We start from the raw sequence: 19413 nt of genomic DNA, 5'->3' as shown, positions 1-19413 counted from the left end.
ACACCACCAACGTGGTGTATCTCATTACGTGCAGATGTGGCCTCCAATACGTGGGAATGACAACGCGGCGTACAAGAATCAGAATCTGTGAACACAGAAGTAATATACGGTGTAAAAAGATGACCACAAAACTCACCGCACACTTTCTACAGGCTGGACATACCCCCAATGACTTACAGTGGACCATTCTAGAACATCAAGAATATGGGTCTGAGGCGTCGCTTTTTGAACGTGAACAACGTTGGGTGTATCGCCTTGGAACAAATAGGGTTGGTCTCAATGATGATATCCCATGGGGCAGTGTCCTGCGAAGATAGAGGATTACACTATGTCCATGATTTGTCATGTTCTGGTTCTCTATGTCATATAACAGTTGACAAACTGGCCTTTTTTTATCATCTCTGAACAGTAAACCTATGTAGGGAGTATGTTGAGTGTTCGACTAAGGGAAGCGCTGTTAGTATCAATATTATTATTAATTGCTCCATTTGTATGAAGAAGCAGGATATGTAATTAGCATCTTGATACTCTGCTTCCTTTACATAATAAGTATCACCCATCATATATTCGAAATGAGACTTTTTGTAATAATGAAAACTGATTAACTGCTGGCTCGAGAACATTACTATAAATTACAGCGCAGTGTGGTTGCTGATGTCAATGCGGGGGCTCGAACTCGCGATGCTCGGCATTAGCAACCCACTTTTTAGCACTGTATCCCTTTAAGATTGCTCCCGCGGACGACACCACGTGACTACTAGCATCCCACGTGGTGTACTCTGATCCTCCCAGGGCGTTCTATATACACAGGCTGAGTTCCCGGTGAAACTACCACTTCCGGGAGGGTTGGACAAGAAAGCAGGTCACGGGCGGGGAGCCGCGAGTGCAGAAGTAAGTGATACCCGACCAGTTAAATATTCGCCCGGGGCCCCTGGATTTCCGCGCTATTATTATTTCCGATAGTGGGGAAATTGATACATGCCTCCGCCCTTTATTTTCTCCCACTGCAGAAAGCCACCGCGTGAAGTACACCCGCGCCACCCTCACCGAAGGGGCATCTTAATGTCCCGCTTTTTGTGAGTAATTAAGAAATATAGCACTCTCGTTTCTTTTCTGCTATGGAGAGGTTCAAAGCCCTTGAGTTATGTATTGTACACATGACGTTAAAAACGGAACGTTTAATCCTTCACTCGACTATGATTATTATTATGGGACGAATGAGCCATATGTATAAGGCAAGTCTGACTTGAATTGAAAGCAGGATATACATGCGATTTGCCCCGCTCTTTACCGGCAGAATTGGTCGGGCATGTTGGGATCTGATCCATAATTTTGAAGCAATCGGCACCCATTCATATAAATGATATTACACTGCACCGTCACATTTAGACGGGCTTTGTTTCCAGTATGACACATGAAGCCAGCTCCATTAATGTAGCCTATTCTGAAATATTGGACCACAATTGAGATCTAATTATGTGTCATTGTTTGTCTTTGTCTCTGTCCTTTTTTTCCCATAGGTTGCTATGATTGTTTCTGCAAATGGCATGAGATGACATGGTTAACTGTTGTGTGATAATTTTTTCACACATTTTTATATTTAATTATTTTTCACATTTAGAGCCTCCCGGGAGGGTACGCCTTAGTGCGCGCACACCACCGGAGGACTAATTATTAGGTCCTGAAGAAAGCTGAGCAAAATGCAAAAAAACAGCAGAAACATGTCGACCGATTTTTAGGACTCGGGTTCCGTAACTCAGAACCTTGTCTAGTCCACTCACAATTTTTAATCAATGCGGGTTGACCATCATTAAAAATTTTTTGACCTGGTTACAACCTATGCATTTTTTAATTTGCACTAACACCACACGTTTAGTCACTTTTTGATTTGGGCACTGTTCCACTCACCACATCCTGCTCCGCTGTAGTCAGGCGTTGTAGCACGCTAGGGTGATACTCGGTCCCCCTAGCGGGGACCCGATGATGAAGCATGTCACCAACTAGTGGTGAGTGAGGGTCCTTCTAAATGAATAGAGCTTCACCACTGTAGATTACTAGCTCTAGAGGGTGAGAAGCGTACCAGTTGGTATACTAACGGAACTGGCAGTACCATTTTATCTTAGATGAAGACAGAGCACTTTTCATGGGGGTTTATTTATTTATTTAACCTTCACCACACGTTAAGGGAACCGTGGTTGTTGTTTTTTAAATGCTTGTGCCAAGTCACTCCTTTGTTGTTTGTGTATGAATTAGCCCGGGGTCTAGGAGTGTCTACTCATACCCTCCCTCTCTTGTTGCTGATATATTGTGTTTGCATTGTAGCACAGGTACACTCTCGGCTGCCTTAAAAACAGCAGGCAGACAGAACGGCTGACATGGAGCTCTGACAAGGGGGAAATGGCACGGGTACCCAATGGGGTGGGTGGCAGGGAGGGAGGCAGATAACAAACAGGCAAACGGAGGTACTGACTGACCTGCAGGTCTGCGGGGATACATACTAGCACCGATACACTTGGAGGTGGGGGCAGGGAGGTATATACAACGCATGTAGACAGACGGACTGACTGACGTGGACGGATTTAAAAAACACGCATACAATGACAGGGATGTTGACATAAAACAAGCAGACGGACAGACGGACAGCTGACGTGGAGCTCTGGCGGAGACGGATATTAGCTCAGGTACAACGAGAGTTGGGGGAGGTGCATATAACCCAAGCAGGCAGGCAGACTACTGACTGACTGACGTGGAGCTCTGGCGGAGATTAAACGGGACAGATGGAGCGAGATCTCTGGTAGTTTGTCGGTCTGCTCTTACGCTCATGTAAATACCTTGCTCCAGGCTCCTGTGCGTCTCGCGGCGCCTCCCTTCTCCCGCTCTCGTTGACCAGCCACGGTCTCTGACTGAAATCCGGCCCCATCTTCAACCCTCGGCAGACTGCGGACATCGCCTGAGGACACTCGCTATGCCTGTGTGCACGTGAGGAGGACGCGTGCCCGACAAACGCAGTGCTCGATGGTGAACGCGCGCACACCATCTGGAATGCATTACACGGCCACCCTGACATCTCCTAATTGATATTTATGGACGGCCGTGCGCGAAACCGCCGAGAATATGCCAACATGGACGCCTAATGCCCTATGGCATCAAGACTACTACAAAAACAGCACCGCGACGACCAATCAACATTCAGATAAGAAAAAACTAAGGAATGTGTCTTTCCCGAGGCCCTAAAGACTCTTTTTTTTTTTTTTTTTCTAATGCATAAGAGCTCGGAAGCTCCACCCCACTTCGTGGTGACGTAGGCCCGAGCCCTAAAAAAGAGGGTTGAATTGTCTGAAGGTGCCACTTGAGGCAAAACACTAGGAACGTCTCTGTAGAAGTAGGACTTCATCGAGCCAACACATGATCAAATTGTATTATCTTGAGCAAATTACTTCACCTCCATGTGTCTCAGTTCCCTTATATTTCAAAATGTGAAACACAGGTGCAAAAACCAAGCCCTTTTGTTAGTCACCTTTAAAAAATTTGGGAATTTGCGTTGAAGTATTTTCCTGCCCGTAACAGAAGGTGTCTGACCTATGGAAACTTTCAGATCACAAACACCAAGAACATCGCACAAGTTCATCAAACACACATACGTCCAGCACAGCTAGAAGATGCCATAAAGCCACATTACCATGTTGAATACTATTTATCAGCTGGGAAGGTCACCCTACTAATAGAGGCTGAAGCAGCAGTAAAAACCTGCAGCTGCACCGCTAAGACAACACATCAATATCATACACCAACAGTTCATTGGAAGATACTTGTTTATTCTAGTTATTTACTTTTGAAGCAATTACTGCACGCCACGCTGTAGCTTGAAACATCTTAAGCTAAAACGTGGCGAGCTGCATTGCTTCAAAACTAAATAAATAGAACACAAAAGCGGGCAGAGGACACATTTCTTTCCATTTATTTACTTTTGTATCAATAGCAGTACGCTGCACTTTAGCTTTAATTTAAAGTTAAACCGCAGTGTGCCATCATTACTACAAAACTAAATATATTAAAATAAAGGCTGCGGACGAAATCTGGTTACTTTTGAGCACAATGCCTTCAGCTTTAAAATAGCGGCCATGCTTTTTTTGTTACGCGGCTCGTCAAAAACAACTTTTACTAGACTCCCCGCTATAGATTCGCCCTCCTTCGGCGCTGCTAATGTTTTCCAGCTTGTTGCGTTTGGCAGTGAGCAGGGTGTGATGAGGAGAGGTACTGCCTCGAGCACTCTCGTCCCTTTACTGGACACAGCCGAACATGCTTGATTACCAGATTTTTTTCGTATAGCACAACTTTGACGTCTGCATTGCCATTTAGTGCCATTAAGTGCCATCAAGTGCAGACTTGTACATATTTCCTGTGGTGTAAGGTCCGAAGAGGTTCAGCAAGCTTTCCAATCAACTAACCAAGTGACATTGAGTGTGCTGCTAGGTGTTGTGTTTGAGGATGGTGTGTTGAGTGAGTGAGGTTTGCAGCTTTGGTAAACCGGCTTTTTACTGTATTGTTTAGTGCCCAATAATAGCATATAAAAGACTTGTGTATAGCAAGATCTTGTGACCCCCCCTCACCTGTATGTGTGTTACTTCTCCCTACGCCGGTGTTTGTGCCTCGACAACGAACAAATCCGCCTGCAAGTAGACTAATGCTGTCCTCACTGTTGTTCAGATCTTACCCTATTCTCTGCTTTCCAGGGATTGGAGGGGGTGGGTCAGATGCTCTTGCTGCACCTCTTTTCTGAGTACAGAAGTCCTATGAATCTTGCAAAGTACTGACTGCTGACATAATACAGTGGCTAGCCTTTTATTCAATGTGTAAGTTTGCATATTTTTATTAAGTGGTAATTCCTCATTCTAAGTCCTCTATACAGTGCTGCAGCTATATCTCTATTCATGATTCAACTTTATTCCAAACAAAAACACATCGGTAAAACACATTGTCATTTACAACGCCAATACTTTTAACTCTAAGAAATGCGAGACCTTTTGCATTGTAAATGCTTGTTACTGATAACTTCTACCAGGAGGTTGAGGGAGCTGCAGGCTCTGCCATCCATTCCTCCTTACCTGCCCATCTTCCCATATAAGTTAGCGCCTCGCGTTAGGGCCACTTTTTTTTGTTTGTTATCAAAAGTGTTAACACCAATCCACGTCAGGTCACCTTGCCCACTTTCTACGCGCCTCCGTACACCTCTAAAGAGGAGTAGCAACTCCACCATCTGGACCCAATAAGAGCATTGTCCTTCTACCTTGACCGCATACAAGAGTTCCAGGTAGACAACCAATCTTATTGGGGTACGTTGGCTCAAAGAAAGGTCTTGCAGTGCAGAAGAGGGCTATCTGCATCAGAATTTGCTGCACTGGGGCCAAGAAACAGCCTCCTGCAGGCTTAAGAACCATTCCACCAGAGCTAAGGCTGTGAACACAGCATTGCAATGTGGTGTTCCAGTCCTTGACATTTGTCAGGCAGCAATGTGGGCATCACTACACATGTTCACTAAGTACTACTGCCTGGACAGTCAAGTCCAGAGGGACCGCCTTTTTGGTCGCTCTGTCTTGCTGAACTTCCTAGTCTAAACTTGTCCTCTGTCCCTCCTCCTGGGATGGCATTGCTAGGGTATCTATTCTAAGGTAAGAAAACTGTGGCTAGATGTCTCTATCAGATGGACAAGTTATTTACCTTTGATAGCGCCTTATCTGGTAGAGACAGAACCTAGCTGCAGATTCCTTACCGACCGACCCACCCATCCGCCTAGCACTGCGAATAGGTTTTTAGGGCCAGGGTTGATCCCTTTCAGTGCCCTATTTCTACAACACACCGCTGTCAGTGCATTTAATGGCTCCAAACTTCTGGTGTGGAAAGTCGTGAAAACTGACAGTGCGCCGATGTGGTCCCTATATAGGCAACATGGACGTCATTTCTGGCGGGGATGACTCCGACGTCCTCATGCTGAGCCAACCAATGCCACCTACCACCGCACAAGGGTATTGCTCGAGCAAAGGTCTACCAGATTCAGCCTGATGCCTGGGCTATTCTAAGGTAAGGATTCTGCAGTTAGATTTTGCCTCTACCAGACAAGGCATTACCAAAGGTAAGTAAATTGTCCGCCACATAAAAATTATAGGCAACGGAGTAAAGGTTCCTGCCAAGACAAAATCCAACATCCTCACTGAGGTCCTACATATAAGGACTCTTGCCTCAGAGCCCTTGCTAGCATTCAATTAGCCAAGCCTGTACTAGAGGTTGAGGAGAAGCAAACTACTTCCCCTGCAGTCTCCACATCTATAGCACCTGTACCAGGAGATCTTTCTTTCCTGTTCTCCCATCCGTCACCTTAAATCCTGGTAGTGCTCCTCAAAACTACCACCTGGTGCATTTTCCACAGCGCCTCTGACAAGCGATTAAAAAAAAGATGGACAGGTTTGCGGTATCATAGCTCTAAAATTGCTGAATGCCACCTACCTCCTTGCCCAATATGTGCATGCACTAAGGGACACCCTGCAAGCACTAATCCCCAATCTTCTGGATGATCTTCGAGGGGGCACTTAAAAAAGCTAGTAGGGGACAGTAAAGTTGCGGCCAAGCAAGTAATGCATCTGGCCTGGACACAGCAAAGTACACTGCCAGGGCCATGGGGGGCATCTTTCTTCCTGCGTCGCCATGCATGGCTGTGATTTTCAAACAATATTGATGGACCTTCCTTTTGATGGTGCCTGCTTTTCGAAAGCAGGTTTAATATTGGAGAGGTTTACTGCAAAGTAAATGCAAGATCACTTGAGACCTTCTGACCCCAAAAAGGGATTATCAGCAGTTTCTGACTTTTTCAGTCTTCTCCACTAGCTTTTCCTTTTGAGGATGTCAACAATACATCCAACAGACAGACCCTTTTGAACAAGCAATATAGAAGTAGATGAAAAAGAAAAACATGTGCCCTCCTTCTCCATCCCTTCCCCTCCTTCTCCATCCCTTCCCCTCCTCCTCGGCCACCGCAGGGAAAGCAGCCATAGTTCCACGTCCTCAAGCATCCATTTACACACGTGCCCCGTTGTTCTTGGTCAATTACACCGTAGTCCCCAAATTCCGGCCAATAATTTAATGAGGACTGATGTGGAATGATCGTAGTGAGGTCCTTCGTAACATATGCAAATGATAACCCTTACTCAAGCGTCAGTTCCTAAAGTGGCAATGTAACAACGGAGAACCAGACTATAAGTCTGTCACCTTATGAAACAAAGTAGTCGACACCACACTGTTCGTGTGTGGCACAGGTGTAAATGGATGCTTTAGGACGTGTTATAGCTTCAGACTCGCCAGTAATTTCTTGTGAGTTGCGATTTGTTTTTACGAACTTGTAGGTTATACTACAATACTACTTGTAACTAAAAAGGGTGTGCTGTAACAGCGCTTTCATAAATGTGCATGTTCGTTGTAACCTGCCAATAGCACCGTTTGGTAGTAGGTGCTCAGTTATTCTAGTACCCCAATGTACTTACATTTTGATTATTACTCACGCTTGTACTCGTTATTTGCTACACTGCCTCTTTCTTCTTTGTGTTGTGCGTTTTTTCCCTTTAGCGAATGCTGCTACCAACTTTTTGACTGTCAATATATTCCAGTGCTGGGGAACGCCTCAAATCAAACTGTCACACACACAAGACTGCTAACTACTCTAAATTCTTTGACCTCCGTTTTCTGATGCAGAATGTAGTAGGGGGTGTGTTTTGCTTCAAGTGGAACTTTCCACTGATTAAATATGTCCTCCCATACCTTTGATTCCCTGTGTTCTGCATAGTCTCCCTCCTCTCATTAGCAGCTGCAGGTTCGACCCTCAAGACTCCAGAGCATCCACCTGCATGCATGAAGTTAGAACAGAGCAGTAAATCAAAAATCAAGGGTAAGGGACTGAAGAGGTAGCGCTAAAGAGCACTCTGATGGATGCATCCTCCTCCATGCAATGTTTTTATAAAACAAAAAGATCCACCTCCAAGAGGTTTCTTGTATGTCTAGAAGTGTAAGGCATACACAGTATTTGTTAAAATACCCCTCACACACCGAAAGGGCCCTTGGTGTCATGCTTCATCATCGGGGTCTTCCTGCCCCGCTGCGGGACGTGGCGTGCTGCAACTGGTGACTACGCTGGAGCACTTTAAATTTGTAAGTGCTATGTGATATGTATTTGTGGTGAGTGAAGTAGGGTCAGGGGTGAATGGAGAGGTGATGTTAAAAGATACCTGGCCTTATGGATTCAAAAAACGTTATTGGTCATAGGCTGGTACTATTAAAAGCGGTGTGTCGGAGAGCCAATGCTAGTAATGTGCTGGTTCTCCTGGGGGTGTCAACATGTTTCGAAGCTGTAAAAGCTTCTTTGTCAGGACGGGGTAAGATCCTTCTGTCACTCACTATGTTGCTATCAATATGTGCAGAGAAATATATACAAGTGATTTTATATACAATACTTATGTGGTACGAGTATATGTTATAGCTCTGTCAGTATTTCTGAAAATAAGCTAGAAACGTAAGGAGTCAATGCCCCATGAGCCTTCAGGTCGAGCGGTAAATGAAACTTTAATATGAAGTCGTGTAGTCCTCGCTTCCTCTCTCACCATCCTGCGCTTACCACTCGACCCGAAGGCTCATGGGGCATTGACTCCTTACGTTTCTAGCTTATTTTCAGAAATACTGACAGAGCTATAACATATACTCGTACAACATAGGTATTGTATATAAAATCACTTGTATATATTTCTCTGCACATATTGATAGCAACATAGTGAGTGACAGAAGGATCTTACCCCGTCCTGTCGAAGAAGCTTTTACAGCTTCGAAACATGTTGACACCCCCAGGAGAACCAGCACATTACTAGCATTGGCTCTCCGACACACCGCTTTTAATAGTACCAGCCTATGACCAATAACGTTTTTTGAATCCATAAGGCCAGGTATCTTTTCACATCACCTCTCCATTCACTCCTGACCCTACTTCACTCACCACAAATACACCTCACATAGCACTTACAAATTTAAAGTGCTCCAGCGTAGTCGCCAGTCGCAGCACGCCCTGTCCCACAGCGGGCAGGAAGACCCCGATGATGAAGCATCACACCAAAGGCCCTTTTGGTGTGTGAGGGGTCTTTTAACAAATACTGTGTATGCCTTACACTTCTAGACATACAAGAAACCTCTTGGAGGTGGATTTTTTTGTTTTCTAAAAAAAAGTTAGAACAGAGCAGCTGGACTTCCTTTTCCTTGCCACTCGAGGTGGCGGATGTCATTTTTTGTGGCCGTAGATACTCTACCAAGATTGTGTACTCAAATAGATGGAATAGGTTTTACAGATGGGCTGCAGACAACTTGATAGACCCTCTTCCAGCCCGCCTGTCGGATATACAGCATTTCTGCCTTTCGGTAGCTCTAAAAGGGTGTACAGTGGACAGTGAAAAGGGCTATTTTTCAGTTTTGTAGGCTTTCTTCAATTTCCGTGACCAGCTGTCCCTATTTAAGTTACCCATTATTATAAAGTTTTTGGAGGAAAAAAAGTTGCTTGATAACTATTTCCTTTTTTAACTTACAAAGTCTTGGTAAGAAATGTTTTTTCTAATCCATTGATGGTCATTAGCTCCTCTCTGTGGCCTTGCTAGCGATGAAGAAAGCCCTTCTGTGTGTTGGTATCTTTTGTCTCGGATCAAGAATGGTGGTGGGCATGTAGAATCAAGTGGTGTAGGGGTAGAAGGGTGGAGAGGCTCCTTTAGCAATGTGGCTGGTTTAGTTGCTGGGACGTTTAAAGTTGAAGCAATAGGTTCTACAGAGGGCTTCTATCCTTTTAATGTTCCCCTTTCTATAGTTGCAATATGTAAATTCACAATGATCTGTATGAAATAGTAACTTTTGTCCATGAGTTATCGAGTTGTTACAAATACTAGAATTGATTCATTCGTGCACATAGTGCCAATGTGTAGTTGATTTAATGAATAATTAGGATTGCCTATAGAAATGTGGTATTACAATATTTTTTATTTTTTTTACATCAGGTGATGTGTTTCACAATATTAGTAAAGAGGACCACAGACATTCTGCGCCAGTTGCTCCAAGGAATAGTCCAACAGGTTTATCATCTCTCCCCCCGCTTTCTCCTTCTGGACTTTCTCCAACATCTACCACCCATCTTCCCAATCATACAACGCCATCTTTTCCCAAAACTGCTTCAACTGCACCTTCGTTTGTAGATCAACAATCAGATCTTTGCACGACTACAGCTGCACCACCCATATCAGCGGACAGTTCGTTGAGTGCACCGCCAAGTGTCTGCAGGTAAGTAGTTCAAATAGTTGATTTTTCTTCATTTATAGCTTGTTGTATTTGTAAACTAACCATTCTGAACTCTCATAGTAAATTGCTGCAATTTGCAAAACCTTTGCTTGCAAGAAAGGATACGAGTCATTCCACGCTATAAAGCGGTGGAAGATCAGAACACTTTTTAGTCCGCAAATATTTCTGAACTTAATTGTATTATCAAGAATCTGGATTAAAGAGGTCTTCCTTCCTCTCTTCTGAATGAAAATCAGAACGTTTTCCAGTGTTTTTGCTGCCACAGTAAAACAAAACTTGAAGAGGAACTTCTGGCAAAACACGACAGGGATTTTGCACTCAGTCTTAGAAAATCCACATCGCCATGTGTGGCGATTGAGCAGCAGCAGTTGACTACATTTAACCCCAAAAGAGATTTATGCTTTTACATTGATCGTATCAAGGACCATCAGGTGGCTGATCAGCTTTTTGTGGTGTTCTCTGGGGTTAAAGAAAGGAAAGGCTGCGCTGAAAAGGACTCTGTCAAGGAGGATATGCCTCTGTTGACAAAAATGCAGCCTCAGGAATGTTTGAGAGTTCATTCCACCGAGCCAAGGACAGAGAGTGGCTGTTCTGAAAATGTGTCTGCCCGTGTCGTTTAGGTCCGTGCACACATTCACAAAGCACTACTGCCTTAACAGACATTGCCAGTTAGTTTCCTCAGACCCACCGTCTATATCTATTCCCAAGGTGAGAAACCTGCAGTTAGAAGTATCCATCAGAACAGCAAGTTACTTCTGTAACTCTTTCTAGTGGATGCTCTATCTAACCGCAGATCCTCCATGCCCTCCGACTTTCCTTTTCAGTGGAATGATCTTCATTCCCATTTTATAAGGTTCCAATCTAGAGATCTGCATAATCGTAACACTGAATAATTTTTGTGCTTTGCTTTCTATGGGCATGGACAGAGTCAAGAAAGAAACTGATGTCGGTCCTCGGAGGGTTTGCTTACGGTTGCTCTGCTCCATCCACTGATCTATGAGAACTATTGGTGCACTGCGGTGTAAAGAATGTGGATTCAGTCTAACGCCTGGAAAATATTTTAAAGGTGAAGAATCTACAGATAGAGAATCCACCAGAAAGAGCTTTACTTAAGTAACTTGTTCATCGGTCACCCGATATTTAGTTTGCATCCCTTTATCAAGAAAGAACCGGTTTCAAAGTTCTGGTTTTGGGTGTGGCACTTAAGCAACACTGACCGTGGGAATCTGAGTTGGAACAAAGGTTCCATGGGTAATGAGAATCCAATGCAAATTGCATTAGAAATTTAGGCAGGGGAGAAAACATGCAGTGCAGCTTGAGAGCAAAAATTGATATAGGGATAGGGGGCGAGCCACACATGGGCATAATGTCACACTCTTTGTACATATGACAGATATTAATAAATATTCACTACTAGCATGGAATGTTGGGCTCCAGACACATACCTGCTTGAAACCTAAGGGAACCCAAATAGCATTTCTTCAACAAAAACAACTCGCAAAGCAAGAAGCTCTCTCTACCCAGTGTAGACGGAGAGGCCAAGTCATTGCAAGAGGGTACTCCTATACCAGGGATGCATTGATATGGATCAGTTTAAATTATGTGATACATTCATAGATCGGGATGGTAGAAAGGCCCTGGTAATAGGGTTCCTGGGCAACATAAATCTAGTTTTGTAAAACATGTATGCCACAAATTCGGTCCAGTGTGCCTTTTTAGGATACAGGTCATCCATACTAGCCCATTGGCAATAAATATCAATGCTCTTGAGTGAGCACTTTAACTGCATTCTAAACTCTGACCCAGATTGCCTTCTCCTTACTCTCGGGCACTTTGATGGGAAGAGGTTCGAGACTAAGCAAATTGTCAACATAATGGAGAAACTAACGGAATACTCATTTTACTCTCCAGTGCATTCAGAATAAAGAGCACTATTTTACTTGTTCTCAGTGTTCAGGCAAAATCATATACAACCTGAACCCTTTACTGCAACGTCGAATGTGGGCCTTGTAGTGCACTGCAATACTTGCGTGGAAGATTCATGGAGCCTTGCTATATAGAGACCGAGGCTAAGCATGCTATCAAAATTTCCATCTGTGAAATTGAAGCCACAGCATTTAACAGAATGACAGTTGGCGGCTAAAGTGGTCATTATAAGGAACTGTATCAATCATTTTGTGTGGGTCAGAAAAACACATCAGTGGGAACTAAAAATATTAGAATCAACTCTCATAAAATTAGAAAGAGAAGCATTAGGAAATCCAAACAGAAGCAAATAATGGCAGAGAGGAAAAATATGAGCATTTACAAATACTGAGATATCTAGATTATGGAGAGTACTCCATGAAAATTAAACAGAAGGAGACAAGGCGTTGTAGTTTACTCGCTCAGATGGCCAAACCAGAATTGAGGGGATCCCTGATGGATGAGTTGAAGCATGATTCAGGGTGCCCACTATACACACACAGAGAAATGAATGAGGGGTTTATGATACACTATTACAAGCAATCAATCAATCACTACATTTATGAAGCGTGCTACACACCTGTGAGGGTCTCAAGGCGCTGGGGAGCGAGGTGGTGGGGGGGCGCTACTGGTCTAAGAGCAAGGTCTTGAGGAATCTTCTGAAGGCCAGCAGGTTTTGAGCCTGTCGTAGGCTGGTGGGGAGAGCATTCCAGGTCTTGGCGGCGAGGTAGGAGAAGGATCTGTCGGCGGTGGTTTTCCGGACACGGGGGACTGTGGCGAGGGAGAGGTTGGCTGAGCGGAGGTTTCGGGTGGGGATGTGGAAGCTGAGATGGTTGTTGAGGTATGTTGGTCCGGTTGTGTGTAGAGCTTTGTGTGCGTGGATGAGGAGTTTGAAGGTGATCCTCTTGTTGGCGGGAGCCAATGCAGGCCTCTCAGGTGGGGTGTGATGTGGCTGCGTCAGGGGGCGTCGAGGATCAGACGTGCCGAGGCGTTCTGGATTTGTTGAAGTCGTCTCAAGAGCTTGATTGTTGTTCCCGAGTAGAGGGCGTTTCCGTAGTCGAGTCTGCTGGTGACGAGGGCCTGGGTGACTGTTTTTCTCGTGTCGGTGGGGGGGAATCCATTTGAAGATCCTGCGGAGCATTCGGAGGGTGTTGAAGCAGGACGCGGAGATGGTGTTGACTTGCCTGGTCATGGAGTGGGTGGAGTCGAGGATGACCCCCAGGTTGCGTGCGTGGTCTGTGGGTTCCGGGGCTGTGTCTAGCGATGGGGGCCACCAAGAGTCGTCCCAGGCTGATGGGGTGGGTCTGAGAATGAGGACTTCTGTCTTGTCTGAGTTCAGCTTCAATCTGCTGTCCTTCATCCAGTCGGCTACAGCCTTCATTCCTCTGTGGAGGTTGGCTTTGGCAGTGTGTGGGTCTTCGGTGAGGGATATGATCAGCTGGGTGTCGTCAGCGTAGGAGATGATGTTGAGGTTGTGTTGTTGAGCGACGTGGGCGAGCGGTGCCATGTTGGCTGAGGGAGGAACCTTGTGGGATGCCGCAGGTGATCTCTGTGGATTTTGAGCGGTAGGGTGGGAGGCGGACGCTCTGGGTTCTGCCGGAGAGGAAGGATGTGGTCCAGGCCAGGGCCTTCTCTTGAATTCCGGTGTCATGGAGGCGTGCTGATAGGGTACGGTGGCTGACTGTGTCAAAGGCTGCTGATAGGTCCAGGAGGATGAGGGCGACTGTTTCCCCTTTGTCCGTCAGGATTCTGATGTCGTCAGTGGCGGCGATGAGGGCGGTCTCGGTGCTGTGGTTGCTGCGAAAACCGGATTGGGAGGGGTCCAGGATGTTGTTGTCTTTGAGGTAGCGGGTTAGCTGTTTGTTGACAATCTCCTCTGTCACTTTAGCCGGGAATGGGAGCAGGGAGATGGGCCGGAAGTTCTTGAGGTCCTTGTGGTCCGCCTTGGGCTTCCTCAGAAGGGCGTTGATCTCGGCGTGCTTCCAGCTTTCCGGGAAAGTAGCTGTCTCGAAGGAACTGTTGATTGTTTTTCGGAGGTGGGGCGCGATGGTTGTGCTGGCTTTGTTGACGACGTTGTGAGGGCAGGGGTCAGATGGGGATCCGGAGTGGATGGAGTTCATGATTTTGATGGTGTCTTCGTCGCTGACGTTGGACCAGGCGGTCAGGCGGCTGGTGCAGGTGGTGGTTGCAAGGGTGGTGGACTACGTGGTGGGTGCGGGGGTGTCGGAGTTGAGGCTGTTCAAGCTGTCGTGGATGTCGGTGATCTTGCGGTGAAAGAAGGCGGCCAGGGAGTCGCACAGGTCTTGTGATTGTGGGATGTCGTTGGTGTTGGAGCTGGGGTTGGAGAGTTCTTTCACGATGCTGAAGAGCTCTTTGGTGTTGTGTGCGTTGTTGTCTAAGCGGTCCTTGAAGGCGGTCCTCTTGGTGGTCCTGATGAGTTGGTGGTGTCTGCTGGTGGCACTTTAGTGGTCTGTGTGGCTGTCTGGTGTTCTGTCGTGGAGCCATTTCTTCTCCAGCTTCCGACAGGTGCGCCTGGAGATCCGGAGGTCTTCGGTGAACCAGGCGGCTTTCTTGTTGGTGTGGTTGAGGGTGTCGTCGCAGTAGTTGATCCACTGTTTGAGGTTGGCCACGGCGGTGTCTGGGTCGGTGGGGTCGGCGGGTGGTCTCAGGGCGAGGGTGGTAGTCAGTTGGTCCTTGGTGACCTTGCCCCTGCACCGGCGTGGCAACTGTTGGGTGCGGTGGTGTGTGGTGGGTTTCCTGAAGGAGAAGTGGACGCATCTATGGTCGGTCCAGTGGGGCTCGGTGGTGTGGTTGAAGGAGACGTGGGTGCTGATGGAGAAGATGGGGTCCAGCATGTGTCCGGCGGCGTGGGTGGGTGCCGACACGAGTTCTTTGAGTCCGAGGTTGGCGATCAGGGCTGTGGAGTTGGCGTCGTTGTTGTTCTTGAGGTGGAAGTTCAGCTATAAGAAATATCCCAAGACCTACCCCAAATGGACACAATTAAAGTTACCAGAATGTTAGAACCAGCTACACACCGTAACCCTCGCATTTCTGAAGCTGAAATAAGAAGCCAGTTAAGATATGGCCACAGCAAAAACCCCAGGTTCTGATGGACTTCAGAGGAAATCTACCAGAGCTATACTGATATATAAGCACTAAGATAGCTGCAAGCGTATACTACAGTTATATAAATTAAATCATTCCCCTACTCACCAAGAGAAGCTTTGTTAGTTCCTCCACCCTCACCCCCTCCTTAAACTCAGACGTGATGCCATGGACAAGTTATCTTACAGTCCATTATCGATGTTCAAATCAAATATGAAGCCAAATAAAATATTTAGCAGGCTAGTAGCCAAGCGGCTTTATGGACTGCTGTCACTACTGACTCATCCAGACAAAAATGGGGTTATTCATGTAGGAAACTGGCTCTATATATACTACACCAAAATGAGGTGTAGTGTGTATAGAGTCCAGGTGACCCCAGAGGTAGGCAGAGGGTAAAGTTAGACAGAACCTTATTCTCTATTTGTGGTAGAGTGGTCGAGCAGTAAGGCAGTATCAGAGGACAGTATTAAGAATTTGATGTACACACCCAGCAATTGAATTCACACGCTCAAGAGCTGAACTCTAGGCCAATTGTATTTGTACACACAAATACTGTTGTTTATTTTTAGACCCAAGCAAGCCTGGCACAGGTAAGCATTCAATACTTTTCAGTAATAAGTTGCTGAATATAGATCAGTTTGAAAATGCAATAGAAATTGTACTTTGTTTGATTTACAGGGGATACAGTAGGTTGCAACACTTAGCCACTACAGTTCATTGAAATGAATAGGCTTTCTCAGTAAATTACAGGTCCGTTACTTGTTACGTTACTTTTCTAACTCCGTACTGGATACCTAGATTCAGCAATGGTAAATTTTCTGCAAACAGGTAACAAAATACATTTTGGTTATTTGTGCGATTTTTAAAGAATATTTTTAGACTCCAAAACTCCACGCTTAGGAACTTTTTGGAAGAAAATTGTCAATGTTATTCTGTGAAGGAAAAACAGGTTATCAGATCACAGGTAAGTAATCGACTGTGGGAGTTAAGGTTCTGGGGTTTGACTCGGGGGTCCCCCAGGGTCAGGAATGCACTCTTGTTACACCCTCAGCGGCACTGGGACGGCCGGGTACAGAGTGTTGAGGCCTAATGTTATCCAATGGGCAATAGGGGGCATCTGATTGGTGGCTGATGGCAAGCAGGCCACTGGGTTGTGGGAGCAAAGCTCCTATGGTTAAGGTCAGGGTAAATGGGGAAACAAAGTAGCACAAAAGGTGCACCCTCAGCGACACTTGGGGTGGCTGGGTGCAGAGTGCTGTTCCGACGTTGGGCGCCCTGTTTTCTATGGAGAACCTCCAATTTAAAAAAGCACTGCAGGCAGGGAGACAAAGGAGTTCTGTGTGCGACCACCACTTGGAGAGGTAAGTTGGGAAGTTAAGGGTTGGTTAGGCACAGTCTGTTTGGGCACACAAGGCCGTGGGGCGTCTGGGCAGAGGTGCCTTTTGGGGTCGGATCTTCTTCCCAGCTCCTGGTCGCAGTTAGGGGGGGCCATCTGAATTTAGGCTTGAGGCGTCGGCTTGAGGCAGGTCAGGGGTCGCCAGAACTCTGGTCACCTCCTCGTGGTGTTTTTCCACTCTAGCTCTGGCCGGGTTCGGAGGGTTTAGAGTGGGCTGAATTTGCGGTTTCTGGGTGCCGCCAGAGGTTGCTGTTTGAACAAATCCAGTGTTAATTAGAGAAGCAGTCTTTGGAAGTGAAGGCCGGCAGGTCCTCTGGGGTTTTCGAGGTTGCTGGCTGCAAGGCACACCGGGATTTCGCAGGAGCAGGTTCGAGGGGAGACAGGCCTGTAGGGCTGGGGCCAAGTCCGTGGGCATCTTCCTTTGTTAGCTGGCTGCACAGCTGTTCGGTCCATCTTCTTTTCTTCTTGTTGTTTCTGGATCTGAGGAAGCAAGGTTCAGGTGCCCCCTAAATACTAGATTTTGGGGTGTTACAAGTAGGTAAAGTGCAGGGACCAATGGGTCCCTTCCTGGGGTGGGTACACCCCCTAATGTGCCACCCTCCAGTTGGTGGGGGTCAGGAGCCTGTCCCTGGTTGGTTGGGTCCCCCATCCTCAAGATGGCGGGGACTGAGAGTTGTGCTCCACCTCGCCTACCCCTACCTGAGGGGTGGAGTTGGCATTGGTGGGCACACCTCTTTCCCTCCCTTGTTTTTCCCGCTGGCTCTCCCGCCCAAAGTGGGGGGTAGAACCAGTGGGGACCAGTTGCTGAAAGAAGCAAATGGTCTGGGGAGGCACACAAAGGCGGCATGCCTTTGAAGCTTCCCCTTCGTGAAGGCTGCCCATCCTGGGGGAGTAGGCTTGGCAACTCGTCCCAGGATGTGCATTGTTTCAGGCCCCCAAGAGCAGCAGGCTCTTGACCCAGGGTTCCAGAAACATGTCTGTTGGTGGCAGCCTAAGCAGCCACTCAGTCAGGTCATTAGAAGTTGGTCGAGTTTCAGGAGGCATCTCTAAGATGCCCTCTGTTGTGCATTTTACATTAAATCCCACACTGGCATCAGTGTGGGTTTAATGTTTTGAGAAGTTTGATACCAAACTTCCCAGTTTTCAGTGTAGCCATTATGGCGTTGTGGAGTTCATAATGACAAACTCCCAGCACCATATACTCTTCATGGCAGCACTGCACTTACAATGTCCAATAATAGACTTGGGCGCTGTAGGGGTACAGGGCTCATGCACCTGTACCCTCACCACTGGCATAGTGCACCCTGCTAGAGGGGTGACTGATCTATGCCAGGGCAGTGGTTTTGTGGGCATGGCACACAGATGTGTGCCAGGTTGACTCTTCACTTTGCCTTTGCAGACTGGGTGTCTTGATGAAGAACAGAGTATGTGTGTCAGGTTACAAGACCTCTAAGGGTGGCACAGTAAGTGCATGCAAAGAGGCAGTTGCAGCAGGTGAAAAGTGCATATCCTTTAACAGTGGTAACAAGACTGCAGTTGTTGTTGCAGTATCTGGGTTCAAGAGCTCTGCAGCAGAGTGTTTGTGGCTATTGGACGGCCAGGATTCCAGACACTGGAAGTGTATATCCTCCAGTAAGTCAGCCCTGGGAGGTGGGCGTGGAACTGGGTGGCAGGAAGCGGCAGCTGCTGGGAAGGGAGTGTGAAGCTTTGCTAGCCAGCTCAAGGAGAGTGCGATTCAACAGGAGAAAAATAAATCGATGAGTGAAACAATAACAATCGGGCAAATTAAGATTTACAGACTGCACAAGTGACTAAATTACAAGCATCACAGTTGACTGAGCATACATAGGACTTAAATGACAAATCAGGCTACTTAGGATTTACAGGCTGCACAAGTGACTATATTACATGCAGCACAAAGACTGAACACGCATCCACCTTGACCTGAAGTCTCTTAACCTGACAGCATGGTTCCTGACTACTTGGATTCGTCATGTTGACATACTGGCAGATTGTTTAGAGATATTGGTGTAAGCAGTAACACCTGCTACAACAAAGACCTATAAAGCTAAGTGGGAGTGTTTCTGTATGCGGTGTAGAGCCAAACTAATTAATCCAATATTGATGCCCCATGACAGCTACTACCTCTAGCAAACTGGGTTTTTGTTGCAGCTGTCACCCCAATTTTCTCCCCCTTTTTCGCTACTAGATGCTAATTGTTGTCACTGATAGCGCCCGGAGGTGTGCTAACCAGATCTCAGTGCCAGTGCTCCTTCCCTAAAACAAAGTAATGACTGATTAATCTACAATTGCCAAAGGACCTTAGTACCTTTGTAAGTTCCCAGTAAATGGTACTTCTGGTTCCTAGATGATGAGTACTAAAGAGGGTCCCCAAGGGCTGCAGGATATCCTATGCCACCCTATGGACCCACACACAAATGCTACACAGTCTGCCATTGCATACTGGGTGAACTGGTGCAAACCACTGCATGGGCTATAGCCAAGACACTCCTACAGCGGGTCTTGGAGCCCTAAGGCAGGGGGCATTATAGCACATGTGAGAATATATCTGCATGATCAGA

At 46.5% G+C, this 19413-nt stretch overlaps 1 protein-coding gene across 2 annotated transcripts in view; it reads left to right on the top strand.

Annotated features, from left to right (window-relative positions):
• Positions 1-19413, top strand: part of FAM193A (family with sequence similarity 193 member A) — a 542579-nt gene that overhangs the window by 338537 nt on the left and 184629 nt on the right. For both annotated transcript variants that reach the window (XM_078678579.1, XM_078678578.1), the window contains exon 17: positions 10068-10347. In XM_078678579.1, coding sequence (XP_078534705.1) covers positions 10068-10347 — 280 coding nt within the window. The remainder of the gene's footprint in view (positions 1-10067; positions 10348-19413) is intronic.

Source organism: Lissotriton helveticus, chromosome 2_2, assembly GCF_964261635.1.
Source record: "Lissotriton helveticus chromosome 2_2, aLisHel1.1, whole genome shotgun sequence".
In the NCBI taxonomy this organism is placed as follows: domain Eukaryota; kingdom Metazoa; phylum Chordata; class Amphibia; order Caudata; family Salamandridae; genus Lissotriton; species Lissotriton helveticus.
The sequence above is the reverse complement of the archived record's forward strand: the minus strand, read 5'-3'. Positions and strand labels throughout refer to the sequence as shown.